A 23,668-nucleotide genomic window follows, 5' to 3' on the forward strand; every position below is an offset into this window, starting at 1 on the left:
CTGCGGTTTAAATAGGCACTAAACTCTTAACTCATCATATCGGTAACGGTAAGCATATAGAATAGAATCCCTACCAATGAATTTTATATGACGTAACGGACATAAAAGTTTAATCCATGGATAAAATATTACTTACTCTTACATTAATAAATGTTAATCGACAAAATATGAAAATTAATTTCATACAAAAATAAACGATGCAAGTGCCATAACTTGGCGTAAATGAAAAGAACACCCAATTACGTCCCATTGGAAACACTTAATTCAATTCCCTTAAACAGAACCTGTCATTAATAATCAATTTCGTATTTTTCACTTAATACCCGCCATCTTGCATAAAGGGTAAGGTTCACGAACTGTTTCCATCTTGTGATCTTGACTTTTAATATATTGAAACGATGAGTTTAAAATATACAATTTTTCAGCTTCGACGTACACTGAGTTGCTCTCTGGCCTGATAATTTCAGTAGTATCGTCATACAATCTACTCATTAATAGAGAACATTATGTCGAACCATGAATAAAAATATGAAAAAATACTACTTAAAAACTAAAATAAAGTAGTACAAATAGGCGGCCTTATTGTTTAAAGGAATCTTTACCAAACAACCTTTACAGATAATTTTAATACCTACATAAATTGTCTCTATAAGTCAATGTCTCTCCGTGTATACAAAAATACTAATACAAATGTTAGTGTTAGTGTCTCTTCTATACAAACGGAGCATTGATCTAACACGCATTTACCCAACATGCAGCGTGATGCGTAGCAGCGAGCGTCAGAACTATAGTCCTAAACAACAAGAAGGCTGTCTTGAATATTATTAAGTGTTCTTCTCTTATATCTTTATCTTATCCCCGCCTCACAACTCCTTTATAATCTTCTTAAAAACCACATTGCTTTTTTGATCAAAATCGATTACAGTGACAGTAGCCATTATTCAAAACTTGTGCATCATTTTTTATAGTGACGCAATTTAATCGCGATACTGTGGCCATGACCTTGTTCGTAAGAAAAAAAGATACGCATTTTATGCGTCCCTCGCACTTTTGAAATGACAAAACTGGTTTTATTTTTTTAGTTTTCGATTTTAATAAGTAGTTAATTAGCGACTACATAGGTAGGTACTTCCTTCCTTAATTTAATACTATTTTAACTTAATACGATTAAAGTAATAATGGTGTGTTTATTTGTTTAAGTTTGTAACAAACAGTATTCCCATTTTTTAAATTAAATTTATTTTGGAGTAACAACATTATGTTCACACAAAGTCTTTTTTAAAATCATTCTAAAAAATATAAGTACATATAAATCTATAATAAATCATTTATGCATGCAAAAGATAATAATACAAATTAAATAAAATCAAATTAAAACTACGAAAAATAAGTCAAAACACAAAACATAAACATTAATATTAAGCTAAGTACAAAAATAATTAAAACAAATGTCTACAATGGTCTAAATAATTTAAAAATATAAATAAATGTCATTTTCCCATTATGTTAAAATCTACTTATGCATTAACATGCTAAAATTTAATAAGACTATGAGCGTCCTAAATACGCAGAACAAAGATAATTTGAAAATCTTAATAAAGTGGGCCCTAACCTACAAAGATGTTGACATGCCCTTGTTTTATTAATATTATTTACCAACGTGCGTAGCTCATCTCGACCCATCGACATCCTCAAATAAAATAATACTCATTTTATTCCAATATTGCTAACAATATTTGTATTTCGTAACTTATTTAGCACTACAAGCCAGTAGAAGTGGATAACAATTACATGTATTATGTAAATGAACTTGACACCGGCCTACGGCGGCCATGTTTGTTTGTCTGTGTGTCTGTCTGAACATTAATCTGCTCTGTGAGTGACTTGACAGCGATGGGAGCCAGCGAAAGCTCTTGGATGTGGCATATAGTTAAGTTGAGTTAACTATTGGTTCAGATATTTATAACAGCATGCAATAGGGTGCGAGAACTTACTTAATGAATAATAAAATACTAGCTTATTATAATTATGTATATGATAAAGATTCGTTATGCCCTTAGTAAGCAGATTGTCGCCGTATTTTTAATTGATAATAAAAGAACTCTATTGTGTAATAGTTAGTATGTACATACGAAAACACAAATTATTGTAAAACGCTTATTAAAAGTGCCATGTCCAAAGCCAGCTCACCGCGTCGGCAGCTTCTCGAGTCTGTGCAACTTAATTTATACATCGTTCAAGAACGCCGAAGTTGCGTGCACTCTCATTGTCGAATTTTGACTTCCACCCAGTATAAATAGCCGAGCTTTCGACCTTTTCGATAGACAACTGTTTAAGCTCCTCTCGAGTTCACATCTCCTCACGACACAACCAACCTCCTCTTATTCAACATGCAGAGATTCGTAAGTTGAAAAATAACAATACGTTTTTTGAGTGAGAAGCATTAGTGTTTTGAGTTTGCTAAAACAACAACCCATGGCTACAGAATATACCTACCTAGCAAAGTATATAATAATTGATCATAGAATAATGTTTTACAAACTATCCTCAATTTTAACCGTATCCCGATATCATGCACACCTTCAATCTCTATCATTTTTTTAACCAACTCTCCTCCACAGGTCGTATTCACCGCCCTCCTGGCCGTGGCCGCCGCTGCCCCCGGCGTGCTCCTGGCCCACGCTCCCGTGGTCCACACCGTGCACGCCGCCCCCGTGGTCCACGCCGCGCCGGTGGTCCACGCCGTGCCCGTCGTCGGCACCAAGACCACCATCTCTAAGAGCAGCCAGGTGGTGAACCACGGCAGCCCGGTGGTCCACGCCGTGCACGCCGCTCCTGTGGTCCACGCCGTGCATGCCGCTCCCGTGGTCCATGCTGTGCACGCCGCTCCTGTGGTCCACGCCGTGCACACCGCCCCTGTGGTCGTGAAGACCGCCCCCGTGGCCGTCACTCACTCCAGCTCCGTTGTCCACCACGGGTCCGTCCTGAAGACCGTCCCTCTGGTCGCTGTCCACCACTAAACACTTGTAAATACATACGTAGAGAGTTCTTCAATGAAGGATTGTAAATAAGTTTATGTAAATTAAAAATATACTTTATTTTTCTTTTGAAACTATTTCTGTCTTTGATTTTGGTGTGTGAGTTATGAGAGAATAAGGAGTTAGGGTGCTTTTCCACCAGAGATGTGCTATGCTACGATGCTATGGATGTGTTTGATATCCACCAATCATATTATTGGTGCACATAGCTTAGCACTGGTGGAAACGGATTCAACTAAGATATGTTTTTTGTATGGAATGATGCGTGCTATGGATGTGTGCTATGGATGCGTGCTATGGATATGTGCTATGGACCATCGCGAGTGGTGTAGCTATGGCGCCGCCGCCCCTGTCGTTTCCCTACTATCGATACATAGCATAGCTCGAGATGCGCATCTTTCTCGCACAGCTACTTTACGGCGGCGCATCTTCGTAGCGCATCTTCCTCGCACAGCTACCTAGCGTAGTATTGGTGGAAACGGTCACATATTTTCGTAGCGTAGATATCACATCTTCGCAGCATAGCTGCATAGCACATCTCTGGTGGAAAAGCACCCTTATGGAACGAAAACTTCTAACAAATATTTTATAAGCGTATTTTGCGAAGAATTAGTATAATAAGTGAATTCATATAATTTGTTCCAGTAATACACTATAGCCTAGTATAGGCTGTAGTTGTTACATAAGCCTTACACGACGAAATATTATTAAAAATATATTTATTAAGTTTTATTGTAAAGTACTAATCAAACTTAATAACTTCTTAATTTACAAATACATAGCCACATCTATCTATACATTTACCTCGAAGTAAATCTAGAGCATTTCCTCTTATTGGATATAGATAAAATTATCTGATCGCATTTCTCTATAATTGATTCTCCGTTAATTAAGAAACGTGGCTTGTAGAAAATTTACAGAGTATTTTTTTACAAATCAGAGAGTTCACACACATGAATTAAATCACATTATAATTATCATCAGAGAGTTTAGATCTTTAAAGGAATCCCTGTCAAATGTGAAATTTAGCACAAATTTTCTTCTTTATCCTCAAAGCTAAAGTTTCACTATCATTTAATAGGTTAAAAGCAAAAAAGTTGGCCACAACAATTTACATGCTCCTCTAATGCCCATGCATATGTATGGGGTAAACGCACCCATCGCCGGCATGCGAGTCATCCGACCATTTATGGCACTGCCCACATACTCATCCATGTTTGATGGCACTTTTATAGATAATTTGCACAGAGTAAGATTTCTAGATAGTAAATTTGATTTAAAATGTTGATTAAGCATTATGGTTCATTTGTTGTCATTTTTTTTGGATTTGTTTCAACGTCTGAAAACTTCGTCCTTAGATTTCCTCTTCTAGTTAGGTACTATCGAAATCAATGATTACAAGTACAGTTTTATTCATTTAGATTTGTATTTTCGTGTTTGATTTCCAAAACCTTTGTAAATTTATAGAATGTACGTGTCAAGTTCTCTGATAAGTCAGTACTCTGTATTTTAAGTATAACTCAGGAGTAGTAACAACTAGTGAAGAACTGACAACTTTGTAACGTGGACAAATTTGTAGGGTAAAAGTCACGTTTTATGACGTGTACACAAAATAAATTTATAGTAAAATTGTATTAAAATATTTCAATAATTAACCTTTCAAGATTTTTCGTGGTGAAAATTTTAAGTAAACCAATTAAGCCTCATGGGATATGCACAAATGTTCCACTCGAGGGAGTGTGGTCCAGTGACCAGTCCAAAAAAACTCAAATAATAGAATAGAATGTAGTTTTTTTACTGGACATAGTCTTTACTAAATCAAAGTAGTATCTAAGAAAAAAAATGGGCCGACTAAAGAAGCAGTCACCCTACATTCTCGGTTCAAGTTCTTGAGAACTTTGTGCGAAATTCAACATAGCCTTCTCGGTGAACATTCCTGTCCATAATATTCAGTTACGTATAGACGGAAAAAAATACCGAAAATAGTTTCTTTTAGATATAAATTGAGAGATCTAGCTCCTAGTCTTTAGTCAGTCTCTAAGATTAAGCCGACTCAGTTATTTCAATTGAATTACTAATTTATTTATCAAAATGTTCCGTCTGGTAAGTAATAACGCTAATACAGTTATCAAATGCTGAAATTTTATTACGGTGGTTGTGTTTATTTTGGAAAATTTACAGGATAACGTTTGCAATTATTGCAAGATAAATTGAAGTGGTGGTGTGAGCAGGCCCAAGAAAGGGATAAGTGGAATGTTCAGGGAGAGACCTTTGCCCAGCAGTGGGACAATAGAGGTTAAGAAAAAAAAAAAAATTGAAGTTATTATTGTGTGTGTCTGTGGGAACTAACCTCTGATTTATGAAATACTTTTTAAAGGAGCTATATCGATATTATTTTCATATTATAATGTAGCCTTTAGATGTTGAACTGTCCAGTGTTGTGAAATAAAAGGTTTTGTCACTACTCATTACAACACAGTCATGTGGGCTATAAATTTCCATCATGTATGAACCATTTAATTTGAAAACCGTTTAAAGATTTATAGCTTCGTCCTATTGTCCCTTAATTTATGACTGTTGTGTAATCATGCTTAACGTGAAGTATTTGTTGAATTGGATATTTAAAATAATTTTGTTTTTAACCCTACAGTGCTTTCAGAGTTATTTTTTACCCCCGATATTAATTTTGTCTTCATTATCTTTGATAATATAATCAACTATCATATCTTTCATATCATGTTTTTATTTTCAAGTAGGTAAATAATATAAGGTTTTAAGTTAGGATATAACCTAAGGATAATTGGCAGTTTGGTATTTTCCAAAAGGAAAGGAACTTTTTCTTAAATTGTTATCCGTTAGGAGATATAGCCATCCATACATGTGTTATTTGTAAAGGGACTTTAGAGAGTTAATTACCACAATGTTGCATTTATTATGTAGGTACTATAATGTAGGGTACTTTACTTTTTAACCGACTTCAAAAAAAGGAGGAGGTTCTCAATTCGTCGGGATCTTTTTTTTTTTTTTTTTTTATCTTTTTTTTTATGTATGTTCACCGATTACTCCGCCGTTTATGGACCGATTTTGAAAATTCTTTTTTTGTTGTATTGGGTTGAGCTCCCAGGTGGTCCCATTTTTTTTTCAGAATTTTATCTCACCCCCAAGGGTGGGTAAAGGGGTAAAAGCAGGGTATGAATTTCCATTTTGGGCACATATTAACCGATTCTAATGAAATTCAGAATGTAAATATAGTTCTTATAACAAAAAAATATGATGGTGACCTTGAGCTGATCTGATGATGGAAACGGAAGGCAGTCAGGGGAACTCCTCAACGGTATATAGCAACTACTTCGTGTTTAGGCTTGAATGATTCGTATTGATTAGTAGGACTTTTTGGTATCATTTGCACCTTACTTGTGATTGAAAAATATTGCAAATAAACTAAAAACTATAAAATAAAATAATAATTAAAAAAATTAAAAATCCGACTTCAAAAAACCACTAAAATGTAAGAAATAATTTAAGGTTTACACAAATTCTACTCGTATGTGACTGTACAAATATACCTAAGCAGGAACTGTTCTTTTTTGAAGTTGGTGCCATATTTCTTCAGATTACTTTGTCACCGCACCAACATCAAAAGAGAACAGTTCCTGCTTAGGTATATTTGTACAGTCACATACGAGTAGAATTTGTGTAAACCTTAAATTATTTCTTACATTTTAGTGGTTTTTTGAAGTCGGTTTTTTAATTTTTTTAATACTATACTTAAGTTGTACGATATGATATGACCTGTACTTTTTTTTCACTTTTTACTTTTCTATCTAAAAAAAATCAAAACTAACGCACTCATTCTCCCCACAGTTGGCAACCCTGGCCCTGCTCGCCGGCGCCTGCGCCGCCCCCGCCCCCGCGCCCGCCCCGCGCCCCGTCTACGCGCCCCTCGTGTACCCGCACTCGGTGCTACCCGCGCCTCTCTACCACCACCCTGTATACCGCGCGCCGCTGCTCGCGCACCCCCCTGTAGCTCTGTCCCACGTCAGCACGGTCTACAACCCCGCGCCGGTGTTGCCCGCCGCGCCGCTACTGCCCTACTACTAGGGGGTTTGAGTGATCGGTCCGAGGAGAGCAGCAGAGACAATATGGCTACGCATACGGATGTACATATTATAGGAAGTTAATTTAATTAAAGCAAGCTTTGAAAATGTTTTGTTTGTTTTATTGAGCCTCGGTTTAAGCTTCAAATAGTGTTTCCTAAGAAGTCTATTTTATTTTCAAATCCGTTTATAATTTTCCTCAACTCACGCTAAGTTAGAATTCGTAATCGTAATGTGAGGACTATTTTTGTTACGTTAGGCCTTAGGCATTCTAAGAAATATGACTTAACTAAGCCCGTCGGCGCCTGCTATTCGTGGTATGGGAACCATGCTAGCATTAAAAGTATCTTGACTGCATTTTTTGTAGATAAGCAGCTAGTTTGTACGTACTCTATTTTCTTAACATTTAAAAATGTTAGTCATTTTAATATTCACCATAGTACATTTCTTCATCAAGTTCGATTGTTGGTTACCTAAACCGAAAAAAGAAGGTTAGAAAGGTTAATTCTGAATATAATTAGGCAATACGAAATGATTGCAAGTTATATTTAACGACCTCAGCAAACTGGATACTTTTACCTTTAACTGTCAATAGCTCAGTCAACTTGTCATGTTTTATCTAGAATATTCGAGCTTCAAGATATATCACTACCTTTTGAAAAAAAATTATAGGTATATTATATGTACGTAATTTCGCAGTGACATTGGGCAGAATTTTTCTCTGCTAATTAGTAAGGTAGGGAACTTTATCACGGCCCGTCCACAGACCTTAAAAGGTTTGTTTACAAAAATATATCTGAGAAAGGAATTTACACGCAAACATCAGATCTTCTGTATCTTTAAACTTAAACTTTAATTTACATACATACATAGATAACAACTACAAAGAGGAGCCCTTTTCCCAAAAGTGTGAAATCATAAGGCTTTAAAAATATATATCTGTGAAAATACATAGGTGGTCTTATATACCTAAATCTTATCGCCATTTAGTCATATAAAGAAGAGGACAAGGACCCGAGAAGTGAGAGATCGGAAGTGATAGTCGGAACCGCTATACTGTGGGAGACCTTCAATAGAGATCATAGAAATGAGGATATCACACCGCGGGTAGCCGCTTAGTCGAGGCACTTGTCCACAATGGGTGTTAAATGGTGTTCGCGGCTCGATAAACCCATATCTATTGTCTGTCGATAGTTGAAGTAAACATAATAATATGTAATAATTATTAGTAAACAGGAACACTATGCATAATAATACATAACCAAAGAACTATTGATAGCACCGATTTCCCAATTGATAAGGAATCTTTTTTGGCGATCGACAATCCATTGCAAAACTATCGATCTTTCGGACTCTGTTAAGTGGTAATATCTTCATTAAGTACCTACTTATCTCTGAAACAAGTAGGAGCTACGACTATCATTTTTTTAAATTAAATTGTACCTAAACGCTTAACAGTGTATCTGAAAATCGCCATTGAATTTATATAATGACATTTAAATCCTGCGTACATGACATGTATAGAAATCTATAAATCATAAATTAACATAAACATGTCAATACATAAATTTAAATAATACCTTGGGTTGATATATTTCAGCCACCTGAGCTTTAAGTATTAAAAGCTTCACATAATATTTACATCAACCGTCAAACTTTAATCAGCAGTAATCTCGAGTTATATCTGTTATTTAAATTACCAGTCACATTATTCTGTGTTAATACCTTGTTCATACTATTTATTTCTAATGTCATTTAGCATTACCAATATCTCAAAGTTAGATGTTGCAAAAGTGGTAAAGTAAGCCAAAGAGGGGTGGCTCAGGGGGTAATTCTGAACATTATGATAGTCTAGTTTTTATCGTAAGCCCGTTCATCTCTAGAACATTCTACAGTGCGCAAGCGCGGCGCCTATACCTATAATTGTAGTCATAAATACGAGTCTGTTGTGACCGACTTAACTGACATAACCTTGATAATGGTGACACTGACTTTTGTACGCGTGTGTAGGTACTTTATAGTGGAAAAGGACGTCTCGTTATCTCGTATAAGGGAAAGTTCTGTGACTTCGGAATGGCTAGAGTTGGGGAAAAGTTATATTATTTTATCCTACTTTTTATTAATTTCACGGCCTGTCTAAACTGCACGATTTTCATGGATTTAGAGTACATGATTGTATAAAATATACTAGGTCAATTTAAAAGTAAAGTAAAAATGTTTATTTCCTTTAAAAATATTCAAGAGATGGTGAAGTACTGACCCCCATACTAGGCAATGCCTGTCCCGTGGAGGATAGAGATAATACTATATATTTACTATAAAAACAAATAACTACGTAAATAAAACTGGATCGTTATAAGTAAGTAATAATCCTTACTGTTCAGGTATTTACTGTATAAATAGCAAACGTGAATCACCGTAGGCCATTAATAGTTTCCTTTCTATTGTTATGGTTACTGCATCAATATTATGCAACATAAATAGGTAGAAGGATGCATTATTTATGACTTATTATTTAATTATACTAAAACGATTGGTATTTTTATATCTTTATAAGCAACTTTTTTCGTTTTTATAAAATACTAGCTGTTCCCGCGCGCTTCGCTTCGCCTTAAAAAGTTTTCCCGTGGGAATTCCGGGATAAAAAGTAGCCTATGTTCTTTCCCAGGGTCTAGACCGTATGTATACCAAATTTCATTCAAATCCGTTCAGTAGTTTTGGCGTGAAAGAGTAACAGACAGACAGACAGACAGACAGACAGACAGACAGACAGACAGACACAGTTACTTTTGCATTTATAATATTAGTTAGGATTAGGATTAGGATTTGTGATACTGTGCTAACGAACCACATTTTTTGTCATATTTTTCACTTAAGCCAGTATATTTGTCCCCGTCGATGTAAAGTCAAGTTTTAACTAATGGTTGCTATTTTTAACCAATTGCCCTTAACCATAGCTCAAACCACTCCACCATCCGGTTTCTTATCTAATCCAAGCCTAGACTAGTACAAGTTCCACCAGAAACAAGTGCAAGAAAAACCATCGCGTGATGAACACGTTTCCTAGCTATTGTGTTAACCATTTACCACAGTACATGTCTAGTCGTTTCTCAAGTCTATGGCGAAAAAACTCCGTATATATAAATAAGTGACCCACAACCAGTTGCACATAATCGGACCTCCAGCTGACAAGATGACACTGACACTATGTGCGCTAACGGTAAGGCTCCCATTATTACTAGGTAATAAGTGCTTACTGGAGATGAAAGGTTAGCCTTATCACTCAAGAAACTACCTACTTAATAACATACTGACAGTGTCTAGCAGTAGGTTTGCAGCAGCATGTAGGTTTGGTTTATTACAATTAACAGGAAGTTTATAAACAGAAATCCAAAGGGACTTTGTTTTTAATAAGTTAAATATTATTTTTTTTCAGGTCCTAGCATCAGCGATGCTAGCCACAGCGGTACCTATCCCCGGCATCCACATCCACACCTCCCCGCTGGTCCATACCGTGCCTGTGGTCCACTCCGTGCCAGTGGTCCATTCCGTGCCGGTGGTCCACTCCGTGCCGGTGTACCACAGTGTGCACTCCGTGCATAGCGTGCCCGTGTACCACACGTCGCACGCCGTCCACGCTCCAGTAGTGAAATACAAAGTCAAGAATCACTACCACGTTTTTGGTTAGTGTTTGGTTGTTGCTAGTCATTTTGTAAATATGTATTTATGTTTTAGTTTTTGGTAAGAATAAATGAGTTTTTATACCGTATTTGTTTTGTTTTATTGACTATGTAGACATTTTGGGGTTATAATTTGAAGAGTGTGGTTATTATACTCAATTATATTTTATTTTCTATTAATAACTAGTAGATAAATATGTAATAATCAGACATCTTCGTTGAACATGATTGTAGACATGAAACATAGATTTCCAAACGATTTATTCAAAATACCAGGAAAGTTAAATCTTTTACACAAACCATTTCCTTCGAACTATCAAGTTTTATTCATCTTATTTCAATAGAGTTAGAGTTTAGAATGTAAACGACGTAGACAAAAGCATTAGCATATAAATATTCTCTATGAAAATTCATAAAATATACTTTGACTAAGATGGATGGCTGAAATCTTGTACAAAGCTTAAAGAGAATGTAACTTAATAATCTTTTCAGTTCGGAGACTATCTCTGAAGTAATTTCAGGAGTAAACTACGAGGTACGTGATCTGCTCAAGTGCAGTGAAAACAGTCGTTTAACTTAGCTCTTGGTCTTTGCACCTTAATTCGTACGTTGTAAGAGTTGAATTGAAATGTATAACATAGTATAATTTTGGTAAGTTCATATAAAATTTATAGATACACTTGATATTTGGCATGTCCAATGCATTTAGAACAGGTAGATCCTTATCAGCCATCAGACCGCCTCCACAAAGTATAACGAAACGGCACTTTCTAAATCCCATTGGTAAAAAATAAAGAAACAACGGTGGGTAAAATGTCAAAACAACATTCAGTACATTCAGTGGGTACGCATTTATAGATTTTGCCTATTTGCGATCTTGGTAAAAATAGCACTCTTTGCAGTTAGGTATCTCTATATTCATAACCACTCGACTTTTCCAAAGCGATTGCCAGTTCGTTGTACATCTACTCTTTGATGCTTGAACAGAATACATAGTTTACGCACTACGAATTCAGGATCGCTTCAGAAAAGCTGAGTTTCTCCGAATAAGGCTCCTTCTCCAGCCAGCTAAACGACGTCACAAAAAGTATGAATCGCAGTGTTTCTAGGCTTTTACGATGTTGGCAGTTGTCGGCACCTACTACCTTCCGAAGTGGGGCAAAGGAGATGCAAAGTTCATTGAACCGGAGAGTTACAAACACCCATTAACGAAGGTTCTGTTTCCTTAATTTAATAACAAGTGTCACTTCACACTGCAGGAAGTGGAACTTTACCCATAAAGATAAAATATAAGGGGAGGATTAATACATTATAGGCTCTAAATCTTCTGTAATTATAATATTTTAATGGATTAGGTATTTCAATGTAAATAAGGTTTGGAAACAGTTTAAAATGTATATTATCAGTTATTGTAGACGACCGAATGGCGTAGTGGTTAGTGACCCTGACTACTGAGCCGATGGTCCCGGGTTCGATTCCCGGATGGGGCAGATATTTGTTTAAACACAGATATTTGTTCTCGGGTCTTGGATGTGCCCGTAAAATGGCAATAGCATAACATAACGCTCTGGCGAAAAGTGGGTGCAGCAATGCACCTCTGCCTACCCCGCAAGGGAGTACATTAGTACAAGGCGTGAGTGTGTGTGTGTGTATATTATCACGTTAGGTGTTAAGTCATAGCTGAGTGACTATTTACTAGGTAGGTAACAAAAGGTCTGAAAACTGTTAAAACAGTGAGTAATTATAACAATGTTAGGACACTGAAAGCTTCTGAAATGTGTGTACCTAATATTAAATAACATATTTATTATGCACCAAAGTTAGGTATTACCTAGGTAACAACTATTAAAGTAATGTGTGTTGTGTAGGACAGTGTGAATATAATTATAATAATTACCGTTTGCCGCTCACGCGTGTCAGGTGAGCTCGGAATGTAATTATGAACCATTTGGGATAAAACTAGTCTCTTTATGACATATCTGCGTAATGCTCACACATTACAAGGTTCATAGTTTACGCTTGGTGCATAAGTTTGTGATTGCATAAAAGGGGTCCTCCTCTTACATTAAAAATGCCTTTTCCCAGTGATGTATAATCCGACTGGCTAAAATCCTTTCAGCTATATTTAAGATTAAAGCATATAAGTCAAAGAAGACCCTATGTTTTACGTTATCATAAAACATTGCACTATATTTCAGGAATATTTAGCAAGAAAGTGTAGAGTTAAAGTAGCTAAATACAATTTATTACGCTATCAATTTATTAACCGATCTTAATGATCTATATTAATTCATAACAGAGAGCTATTATCGGGTTAGCCAACGCTTAACTAAATTACCCGTCTTTAAATGTTCATTGACTAAAACGATGGGCTTTCTAGCACGTTTCTGGTTTCTGGTTACATCGTAATTATTAGAACATGATGTAGAGTCAGCCATTGTATACAAATGAACCGGTGTACGAAACCAGATTTAGTGTCCTTTCAATTTACATAGTTTCATAATCCTCTGTAAAATTGAATCGTAATGAACAATCTCCTAATCTCTTTTTCGTGTTGAACCATATATTTTAACATATTTTAACGATATAATTAACACTATATATGAATGTTCTTTCTATATTAGATTTAGTTGTATTGATTATTATTTTAGTTTAAATAGAGAAAGAAAACGGAAAGATATAGAACTTTAAATATTTGTGACAAAACCCTTTCTTCAATCAATGTTTCTTTTATTATCGTCAACTTCCTACTTCAAAAGACAATAAACCTGCACTATGCGTAGGTAACAGCCACCTACTCCTTCCCAGGAAGTAGGTCATTTCGTGACAGGTCCATCCGAAGGCGGCTTAGATCCACGATCTATTCATAGTAATTAAGTATAGTGATATCAATTAACAATAGTTCAGTATCGCCGCGCCGAGTAGCTTGAGTCATGCGACTTGAGTGGAGAGGTATAGTGCGTGCAGTCAGTGGTGGGAAAGGATACATGCGTGGGTCGAAAGTTAGTTTTGAGGTTTAATTGGATGGGATTTTATGGCATTGTCAGGCTTAGTAGATTTAAAATAGAACAATGCAATATATGTTCAAATTGTAATATTATAACGTTCACATTATAATAAACATTTCAACGCATATAAATCTTTCTTCAATTTAATTGTATAATGTATTGTAATGTATATGATTTTAATGAAGGTGTTTGATTTTGAAAATTGTACCTAGTAAGTAAATTGATATACCTACTTAAGTGCATAATCCAATGATTAACAAGAAACCTTTCAATAATAAAAACCATTTGAAGTATCAAATTCAATTAATTTTAACTTAACAAGTCCTTTGGTGAAATCCCTATACCTAGTTCAATTAAGCAAAATCAATTTCAAGGCAGAAGCAATGAACATCTTAGACGTTTATTGACCACCGAAAGCTTATTGACAGTTAGCGGTAAACGATTAATTCAAATTTCTTGTAAAAAAAACACAATTATGTCCACTACTCTACCCTAGCCAGAATTTTTTCTAATAACCTTTTCAGACAGGCAATTATTTTTTGATTGAAAGAAGATCTTTGAAATTTATTTATTAATCGTGTCTACTAACAATATCTGAGTCTTGTTACTTAAATGAATTTAATTATTATTAACAAATAAATGAGACAGTAAAACAAGTAAGTATAGCCGATTCAAATCAGAGTCCACACTGCCATAGAGCGTAGTTTTTTCATGAAAGAATAAGATACACACACACACACACCTTTAAATAAACTTAATAAATAAAGGGCAATCTCGACTGTCCCGGGTTGTACTTGCAGCACAGTAACGCACTCGGGTTGCACAGATTGGCAAACAGCGAGATTTATTACACTACTAGTGGCCTGTAGCCTAGCTTAGCCTAGACCGAGGAGGGCTATAAAAGGACCTAGGGCTTGCGGTTAAGGCACACTACTCATCGGTACCTAGAAGCTGCAGTCTTCATCATGATCAAACTGGTAAATTGATTTTGCTTAATATGTAACATACGTGTTTAAGATTTTGTAGCGTTCTATCATTGCTAGAACCGTTTTTCTATGAGTTGTAGCAACACAAAAAGGGGGCGACGATATTTCCATATTTTGGGCACAGCCAAGAACCGATAACAAATATGTACCTATCTGTTTTTTAACAAACTTTCCTGGATGAGGATTCAACCTGGGACCTTCAGAGTCAGTTACTAACCACTGCATGTATTTTTTTAAAATCATAATTTAAAAATAATCACTTTAAGTATCTAGAAAAAGTGTGCATTCCTTAATCTTATTCTAATTTATGTAAATCAATTTCGATATAAACAGAAATATTAAAGTTCACTTTACAGGTCAAAACAACATTGCTACAGCAATAACGCATAGTTTTGTAAACAATGTCTGTTGCAATAAGTTCAAAATGATTATAATTATTATTATAAGTTGATTATGTACCAACTGAAATTTTATTCATATAAAATATTTTATATTTGGTGTCTTTGCGATGCTCGTACGCTAGTAATTTTCGGCCATTGACTTCTAACTGAAATTATACCATTTGAGACGTGAATCTTGAGTGATGGTCTGAAAGTTTCAGCCTCTCATTACTCATTTTTTTTTTTTTTATATATCATTCATTATGAAGAAACCTACTAATCTGCAGATACTCAAATTATTGAGAAAGCTTCTTAGGTATTTGCATGGACATAGACTGATTAGTTTTTGCTTTCGTGTATCTTTTCACACCATGTCTTGTGTATTTTAAACGGAGTCATTCACTAACAGCCTTTAATCGTCCACTTCCCAACACTCTGTCCTCATCGTTAATCATCCAGCCTAAAAGCTACCTCTCTAATGTCATTGGACCAGCGCTTGACTGTTCGTACTCTCCAGCATTTGAGAACTCGTTTACGCCATCGGCATTGGTCGTTGGTTTTTCGGCATTACCTACATTCGCTTTACTCATTTTTCTTTTATTTTTCAGGTGGTTTTCGTCGCTCTGGTCGCCGTGGCGTCGGCTGGCGTGATCGCGCCATTAGTGGCCCATCCCGTGGTGGCCCATCCAGTGGTGGCCCACCCGGTCGTGGCCCACCACCCCGTGGCCGTCTCGCACACCTCCAGCGTGGTCCACCACGTGGCCCCAGTGAGGGTGGTGGCCCCGGTGGTCCACGCGCCCGTGGTCCACGCCGCGCCGCTGGTGCACCACCCCATCCCGGTGGTGAGGCATGCGCCCATCCTCATCCATCATTAGTGACGTGTGATAAGCTGAAGTTGTCTCTTGCCAATTTTAAAACGCCAGTGATATGAAAGTTGTCAAGTCATCGGTTCGTGAAGTTTTTGGCGAAATTATCCAGACGCGAAACTTTTAAGGACTGAAATCTTGTCGACTTAATTAGAAAAGTTGCTTCACAAATCTAATTATTAGAGTGATCGTCCACCACCGCCCTCGGTTGCTGGTGTTATTGTCTTTTATCATTTCATATTTTCTTAAAACCTGTGCGTCAATTATAATTTTCATAATCTATTCTCAGATTTGAAAATGTGATTGACTACACTAGGCGGAAAATATGAAACATATAAGTATTTCTAAAATCCTTTCCCTTATTTATTACAGCCAACTTTAGTCATAATAATACTCGTAATATTTATGTATCTGTATTTGCTATAAATAAAGGTATTCGTTTATAAATAGAATCTTTTAGTTCAACGACCCCAGCCCGAGACAGTGTCTGCAAATATGTTTGACCTAATATCTCAGCAAGGAAACGTACTATTTATTTGTCCATAGAAGAGTGAATATTGCGCCCCCCTTTATGTACGAACAATAAAGTGGGAGATTTACGTTATGTTAAATTTTTATTACCGTCAGTATATTATTCGGACATAGGAACAAGTGCTGTCGAAACTGAGCCTTCACTTGTGGAAATAAGGGATACATTTTCTGAGTCATTTGGTGGCTTTTCTAACTATTCGGATGACCTCCTCAAGAAAGTATCACTTATCGACGATATACAGGAATAAGAATAGCTAGGTAATATTGAAAAAATATAAGGCAACTTTAAGAAACATTATTATTATTATTAAAATTCTTTATTGCACATAAATTAATTTGTACATAGGCGAACTTAATGCTAAAAGCATTCTCTTCCATCAAAACATCCTCTTGGAATCTTCTTCTCTCGAAAAGGAATAAGCAGTTTTGTAAAACAATTGACGTCTTCATCTCATACTGCACGTACATTGTAATGTCTCCTTTGAAACCGGCCCTCAAAACGTTTAACAACTCAAACCCTAATATTGCGGTATTGATGATAGCCAATATAAAAGGGTCCAAGGCTGAGCGATCAAAATCTCCCTAGACCTCAGCGTAGGTCACATTAAGACCCCTAAGTAATCTCGGGAGAGTGGCCCACATTATACAAGCGTCGGTGATTATCCTTGAAGAGCTAGTAATAGCCATATGTGTCGATCAATGCCAAACGAAATGGGCTCTCAAATCGATAGCCCCATAAAATGAATATCAATTAAATGGTATTGAGTGTTAAGTACTGGAAATGGTCAAGGTAGTAAAATATAAAAACCTTTTCAGAATCCAAAATAAACGAAGTATCACGTGCATAGTACTCGTAACATAACTCTATACCAAAAACTCAAAAATGGATGGAATCTTTTCGTAGCTTTCCAAGAATTGTTATTTAACTCTGCAAGAAAGCGCTATGACGCGTATGTGCGAAAAAATACTTTTGCAATTCTTACGCATCATAACAAAAGCCTCCGAAACCATAAAGGTCCCGCCATGTATCTTAAGTTGTCAGCAAACGTATGCCCCGTAAATACTCCGCGTAGGCTCATTAAAATATTCATGCAGTGGACCCGAGAGTGACCTTGTCCTAAATCAAAATTATCGTACAATCCGTGCAGTGCCGGGCCCGGGCCTCTAGCTTACGATAAATAAATAAAAAAGTAAAAAACCCTCGACATTTAACACTAAAAGGCGAACATATTTTCAATGGCTAAGCCAATTTTGTGAAAATATGGCTGAGAACACGCGAGGTAACATTTCCTATGATCCAAAAAAAATGAATCCAAATCGGTTCAGCCGCTTGGGAGCTACGCTATCACAGATATACAGACACGTTAAACTTATAAACACAGTCTTTTTCATCGGGAGTAAAAAACAAAGTTTCGGAGTGTTGTTGTGCTAACCATGACTCTTGTCTTTTTACCAAGCGTACCATTTGCTTGCCATCTTTCGTCTGTTCGCTTGTTGCCGAGCTAAAGTGGCCCTCCGGCCAGGCTCGGTTCTTACCGCGGCCTTCGGGATACATGCGGGCGTATTTTAATTATTTATTGGTATTTTCAGTCCGGCGTTCATAGATTTAATTAATTTTGTATATTTTGCATTGTGTGCGTAAAATCTACGCGTTCCGGATAGATGAGGTGACGACTTGCGAAAGCTGTAGATGGCATCCAATTGCGTGATTTGGGAAAGGCCTACGTCCAGCAATGCTATAGGCCAAAGAAAAAACTTCCATTACAGTGATACTAGTCACCATTTCCTTGCATCCTGTATCGTATCCTGTATCCTGTTTGTCGGCAGATGTAGGCCGCGGGCGGAGATAAAATTTATTTTATATTCCATTTTATTCTATTCGCGAATCGGCCCATTTCCCGTGGCCTGTCCTTGACTTGTCTTCGAATCATTTATAAGTATAAGTATCTGTGGGCTGTTAGCTCTTTATGCTCCGATCTTGGCATTCCCTTTACAAGCTTTAAAGAGGTTTCTTTAGTAATAAATTAAATCTTTTGAAGCTGATATTTTTAATCACCGATTTTCGACGACTTGTGCCGGAGTACTCATATTATCGACTGTGTACAAATTAATTAATCATTTAATTTTATTGGGAAATCATATTCATATATGTTTTACTAAGAAACATAAATATTATTATATGTTCAAGATAATATTTGTATTTATTAATTATTATAAATATGGCTTCTGCAGAAATAACTGAGTTTTTTTCGTCGACGGATTTTCCTTTGATGCGAAAGGCGATAGATGTTATATTAAACTACATAATTTATAAGGATACTGGATCTCATATATGAAGCTGCCTCATATCATATATTATTATATTGTGTTAATAATTTTACTTTTTTAAGTATATTTTTTGTTTTTTTTTACACGTGGTTAATCTACTACTCTACTACTTCATATTATGGAGACAAAGGTTGTGGGCGGTATTGAAATGTAAATCCTTTTGGGTTAAACGGATTTATACATGAGGGTTGCCTGATAGCATTTCAATTATATCATAAGATTGTGAAGATTTCTTGAAATAGGCTTCCTAGAATAAGGTTATCTTTTCTTTCTGATTTTTATTGAGAATAGTCAACTCTTGACATGAATCTCAATTCTCAATAAAATACACATAATAAATTCGCTATTGAAAAGGAATCTATGAATAAAAATCTGTGATTAAAATAGTTATCTATAAATATAAATCCAATTATTCCACTAGGCACACCACACTATACCATCCATCTTGCAAAGCGGATTCCCGGAACCAATATCGGCAAGGACAATGTGACAATATCGCAATGTGCTACCCAGCGCGCGCTCGCCTCTATGTCAAGGACATGGTTCGGTTCAAAGGCAGCAATGTACGCGCAGATTATCGCTTGTGTGCCCTTGAGACTGAATGTATCGGTGCAAGAAGTGTCTCATTACGGGGGATGGCAGTTATGCCCATGCCCATGGAGTCCTTGGAAGGTCCTGTGGTAAATTGGTTTTTTTCTACGACCACACAGGATAATAGGGAAAATTGGTGTTTTGTGAGACAGTGTCCTTGTCTTTTTTTATTGTTGTGTATAATTTAGTTTTCCAATATTATCAACACAATATATTTATGATGTTATTATATTATTTTCTTTGATATGCTAGGGTCTTCACACAATAATTCAAACTCCTTCGCCAATATCAGTCAGTCGATCCGTTTTTCCTTTCATATTTATATCCATTCATGAACATCAGATTTACTTTAGCTACTTCTCGTATATGAAAGTCCCTAAAGAGAAAAGTGATAGTAAGTATCATTTAATTACCTACGTGCAAGAATTCGTTTATCTGGTGTTTGCTTTGGCTCCAGAATCCTAGCATTAACGCTCTCTGCTAAAGTAAACTTTATGCCTATAGCATTGAAGGTAGGGATGGCATGGCACGGATCCTGGGGGGGTCACTCTATATGACGAAAAACTAAGTTTCGGAGCGCTACTGCGCGAGCCACGACTCTATCTCGTTGTATTAAACGTGCCGATTGCACGGCAGCTCTCGTTCGTTCATTTATCGTCAGTATAGAGTAACCCCCTGGGCCCTGTGTACGTAAATCCGGAGTACTTTTGGTGAAGTAACTTCGGGCCGAGGAGCTGCGTGCGGTGAATCACTAATCATTACTGAGATATCAATTTTGACGACTACTGCGCCACGCGTTCCCGTCTGGACATATTATTATTTTGTTTGTATGTTTTGACTTTTCTGGTTGGAAATCTTCGATAATTATGATCGAAGTTGGAAATAATGAAATAATAAATAGTATTGAGCATCAGTTTTACTCCTGGTTGTAAATAATCAAATAATATAGAGAGGTATTGAATTTCAGTTTTTAATTCGTTGCTTTATTGGACTACTATGTACTTCCTGTAACTATGCAGAGTAAATATTATTGATAGTTGATAGGTTGGTTACAGGAATAACTAGCAAAAATATAAATACTCAATACTGTGTTAAATGTATGTACATTATATTTTTTCCAGACTTTCATTTATGTTACACTTGGACATGACTCATGGTATGTGTATGGTATATTTCACATTTCATAACTTTCATAATTATTATTTCTCATTTAGGCCCAAACCCTTCATCCGTAGCGGCCTGAAACCATAAACAGATGTTTAGTCTAAGGTAAATGATCTCGGATGATAAGTCACTGACACATTCCATTGTTATTGTTTATTTTTACTCCAAAACACCTACTCTTCGTACAGGTTTTACGAAAGCCCAAAAATAAACACTGGTAAAAATATAGACTTTTTAAAGTATTCGCACGTACTTGTTTAAAAAGTTTTTATTGAAATAAAAGTAAAGTGTTATCAAAGAACTGTTATTGAAAAAATATTAACCACACGAGATATGCACACAGTCATATCCTACGTGATGCGATTAAAAGTACACCGTTTAGCAAAACCACACAAAATATAAATAATATTAAACGGATCACACCGTTTCACGCCTATGTCTATTTACGTTAGCCTGTATTCTTGCAGCCAAAATAGCGTTCCATTATATTGATGAGTTTATTGGGATTCCTGTTGTATATTCTATGGCCATCGGCCTTGCACAGAACAAAACCGCCATTTAATACGCCCGAGGAACGGCCCGCAGTCCGAAGATTCCTCAGCACTAATATTTAAAAGGGTCAAAAATCCAGGTTGCATCCTTGACCCGCGGGTACTGAGGAAGCGTCTTCACTTGAGGGTTTTTCAAGTGCTTTGTCTCAATTAAATTTGAATCGACAACCGCGGTCGCGCCTGGTAAAGCCACACCATTTCCTGTTTGGAAATCTCGTTACTTTTTTACGTGTTCGTGTTATACTGAATAGGCTGTATTGTCTAAACTTTTTGGTGTGTAATAATGTCTTAGTACTGTATACCTATTTCGGTAATTATTGTTTTCTCTTTTATAAATATGGATAGGTATATTGAAAGCTCTTTTGACTTTTAAGTTTCAAAAACGTATCATACTATCATGTCACGTTTTTCGTGAAACCGCATATTTTCCTACTACCGTTCAATATTACGAGCGCCTTACAAAATCAGCTGCTACACAATACACGTCGACGTTTTCTACCAACTGTTGCGTCTACTTGAGTTTCCGGGTCACGGAAACATGTTCCGTATTACTACTCGTATAGGAACTAATAGCATTTTGCCTAAACTGTCTATTCAAGGACACAAAATACAGATTTGTAGTAATCTGTATGATTAATGACGGTAGCAGTGATTGTTCTGAGCTTAGCGTAGTTTCAAGGACGGGGGACTAATCGCGCCACGTAATATTGTGTTTACGATTACGATAGTTTAGGACGGAATTAATCTGTTAAGTCAGGCGGATCACGCGGTTTAATAATGATCTGGCCACGGGTGGTCAGGATTGTTTAGGGTTGCCACGGCCTATTGGCAACGAGCGCGAGCGCCACACGCCGCCGAAGGTAAGTACATCATTTCTTCACTCTGATAGGGTCATGTTTCTTTGCCCTCCACTATACGTTCACATACAATAAAAACCTTGTTCCTAGTTAAACATTCAGTTACCATGTTGACCTAAAGCCAGGTAAGCACTTATTTCGTGGATGAAGACTTAGAAAATTCTCAGAATCTGAAATATTTTTGTTATTCAACTTCTTTAATAAAGAAACATTTGTTATTGTTTCGGGCGAACAATGATTGATTGATGTAGGTACACAATTCCTTTGAAGTTTTCAATAATTTATTGAAGTATTTACCAAAACGTGTAACCTTTACGAAGAAACATAATACCGGAAAAATAAGGAACTTACTTAAAGGCCGTTAGGCAACAGTTACAAAATTAGTACCTAAGAGTACCTAATATTTACACCTAAACTTTTGTGCTATCACAATAATTCAGCCTGCACATTAGCAATTAACAACCCATAAGCGACGTCGCTCGCCTGTCAAACATCTGTCAGATCCATACAAGTTACGTCAGACTTGATTTGCGAAGAGTTAATTCCTAACGTTCGTGGTAATCCCACTGTAGGCTTGGCCTGGCTCTGTCTGGCCTATGTTCAACCATCTCCTCTCAGACCGTGACTCGTATTATTAATTGCTAATGTTTGGTGGTGGTAACCCAGGCTTGGCCAGGTCTGGTCTGTGTTCAAACAGCTGCTCTCCGACCGTGACTCGTAAGTGACTCACCTGTCGAGCGACACGGCGACGAGGCTGTACACGGAGGCTGCCACGGACAGCCCCTGCACGTACGGCACCGTCTTGCACATCAGCCAGCCCAGAACCCACGCTGAAACAAACGGAGGGTTTGAAGTTAGAATAGAAAAGAAAGAAAGAAAATGCATTTATTAGATGCTGCACTGAGGCTTCGACCATTTGGGTTGTATATAATCAAAGCCGTAGGGTTGGTCTTGTACCAAACCAGAGAGCGGTCAGAACGGGATGGTAATGGAGAAGATGTCGACACATAAATCGATGCTAACTTAATATCAAAATAATATATGATCTATTCTATTCTCTTCTATGGGGTAAGTCCCTACACTTGGGCCTCTTGCCTTGTATTATCTGAGATAGGACAGGTTTCCCCGCCGCCGACTGTATTATTTTCTTCCTTCTATTCTTAGAGAGGGCACATAATAAGGCAAGTACATTATATATTTGCTTTACATTTCTGCCTTTATAATTATCTCCTCCAATATTAGAAAATTCATCGTAAGCCATTGAATTCTAATCTGTATTTGTTTTAGTTGCACAAATACTAGCATCATTATAGTAGATTAGTCCGATTCGTCGAAACTAGCAACAATAGCTGTAACCTACTGACACGGCCGTACTAATGCATATTTACGACTCAATAATACCCACCATTTTCTTAGAAAACCGTCCGCAAAGTACAACACCCCCTCGATACAACAGGGGGGGCTACTTTGGCTTTACGTTCATGGAATTACATGTGAAATTACAACATTGTACTACGATGAAAGCTAGGCTATCGCATTGACACGGTATTCGGGAAATTAATAATGAAATCAGCTGCAAACTTATTTTAAA

General features: G+C 36.6%; 3 protein-coding genes across 3 annotated transcripts in view; 2 read left to right on the forward strand and 1 right to left on the reverse strand.

The window, feature by feature from the left end:
- The window catches only part of LOC105388728 (neuropeptide SIFamide receptor), a 51,043-nt gene that overhangs the window by 27,274 nt on the left and 101 nt on the right, over positions 1 to 23,668 (reverse strand). Inside the window, exon 2 of the mRNA XM_048621794.1 lies at positions 22,808 to 22,907. Coding sequence (XP_048477751.1) covers positions 22,808 to 22,907 — 100 coding nt within the window. The remainder of the gene's footprint in view (positions 1 to 22,807; positions 22,908 to 23,668) is intronic.
- LOC105388718 (pupal cuticle protein C1B) lies at positions 2,271 to 3,115 on the forward strand. The gene is made up of 2 exons (XM_011559676.3): positions 2,271 to 2,402; positions 2,622 to 3,115. The coding sequence occupies exons 1-2, from the start codon at positions 2,391 to 2,393 to the stop codon at positions 3,018 to 3,020; spliced, it is 411 nt and encodes a 136-aa protein (XP_011557978.2). The 5' UTR covers positions 2,271 to 2,390; the 3' UTR covers positions 3,021 to 3,115.
- Positions 14,694 to 16,496, forward strand: LOC119694140. Its single transcript, XM_038119853.2, has 2 exons — positions 14,694 to 14,800; positions 15,798 to 16,496. The coding sequence occupies exons 1-2, from the start codon at positions 14,789 to 14,791 to the stop codon at positions 16,062 to 16,064; spliced, it is 279 nt and encodes a 92-aa protein (XP_037975781.1). The 5' UTR covers positions 14,694 to 14,788; the 3' UTR covers positions 16,065 to 16,496.

The sequence above is a fragment of the Plutella xylostella genome, chromosome 6 (genome assembly GCF_932276165.1).
Source record: "Plutella xylostella chromosome 6, ilPluXylo3.1, whole genome shotgun sequence".
In the NCBI taxonomy this organism is placed as follows: Eukaryota; Metazoa; Arthropoda; class Insecta; order Lepidoptera; family Plutellidae; genus Plutella; species Plutella xylostella.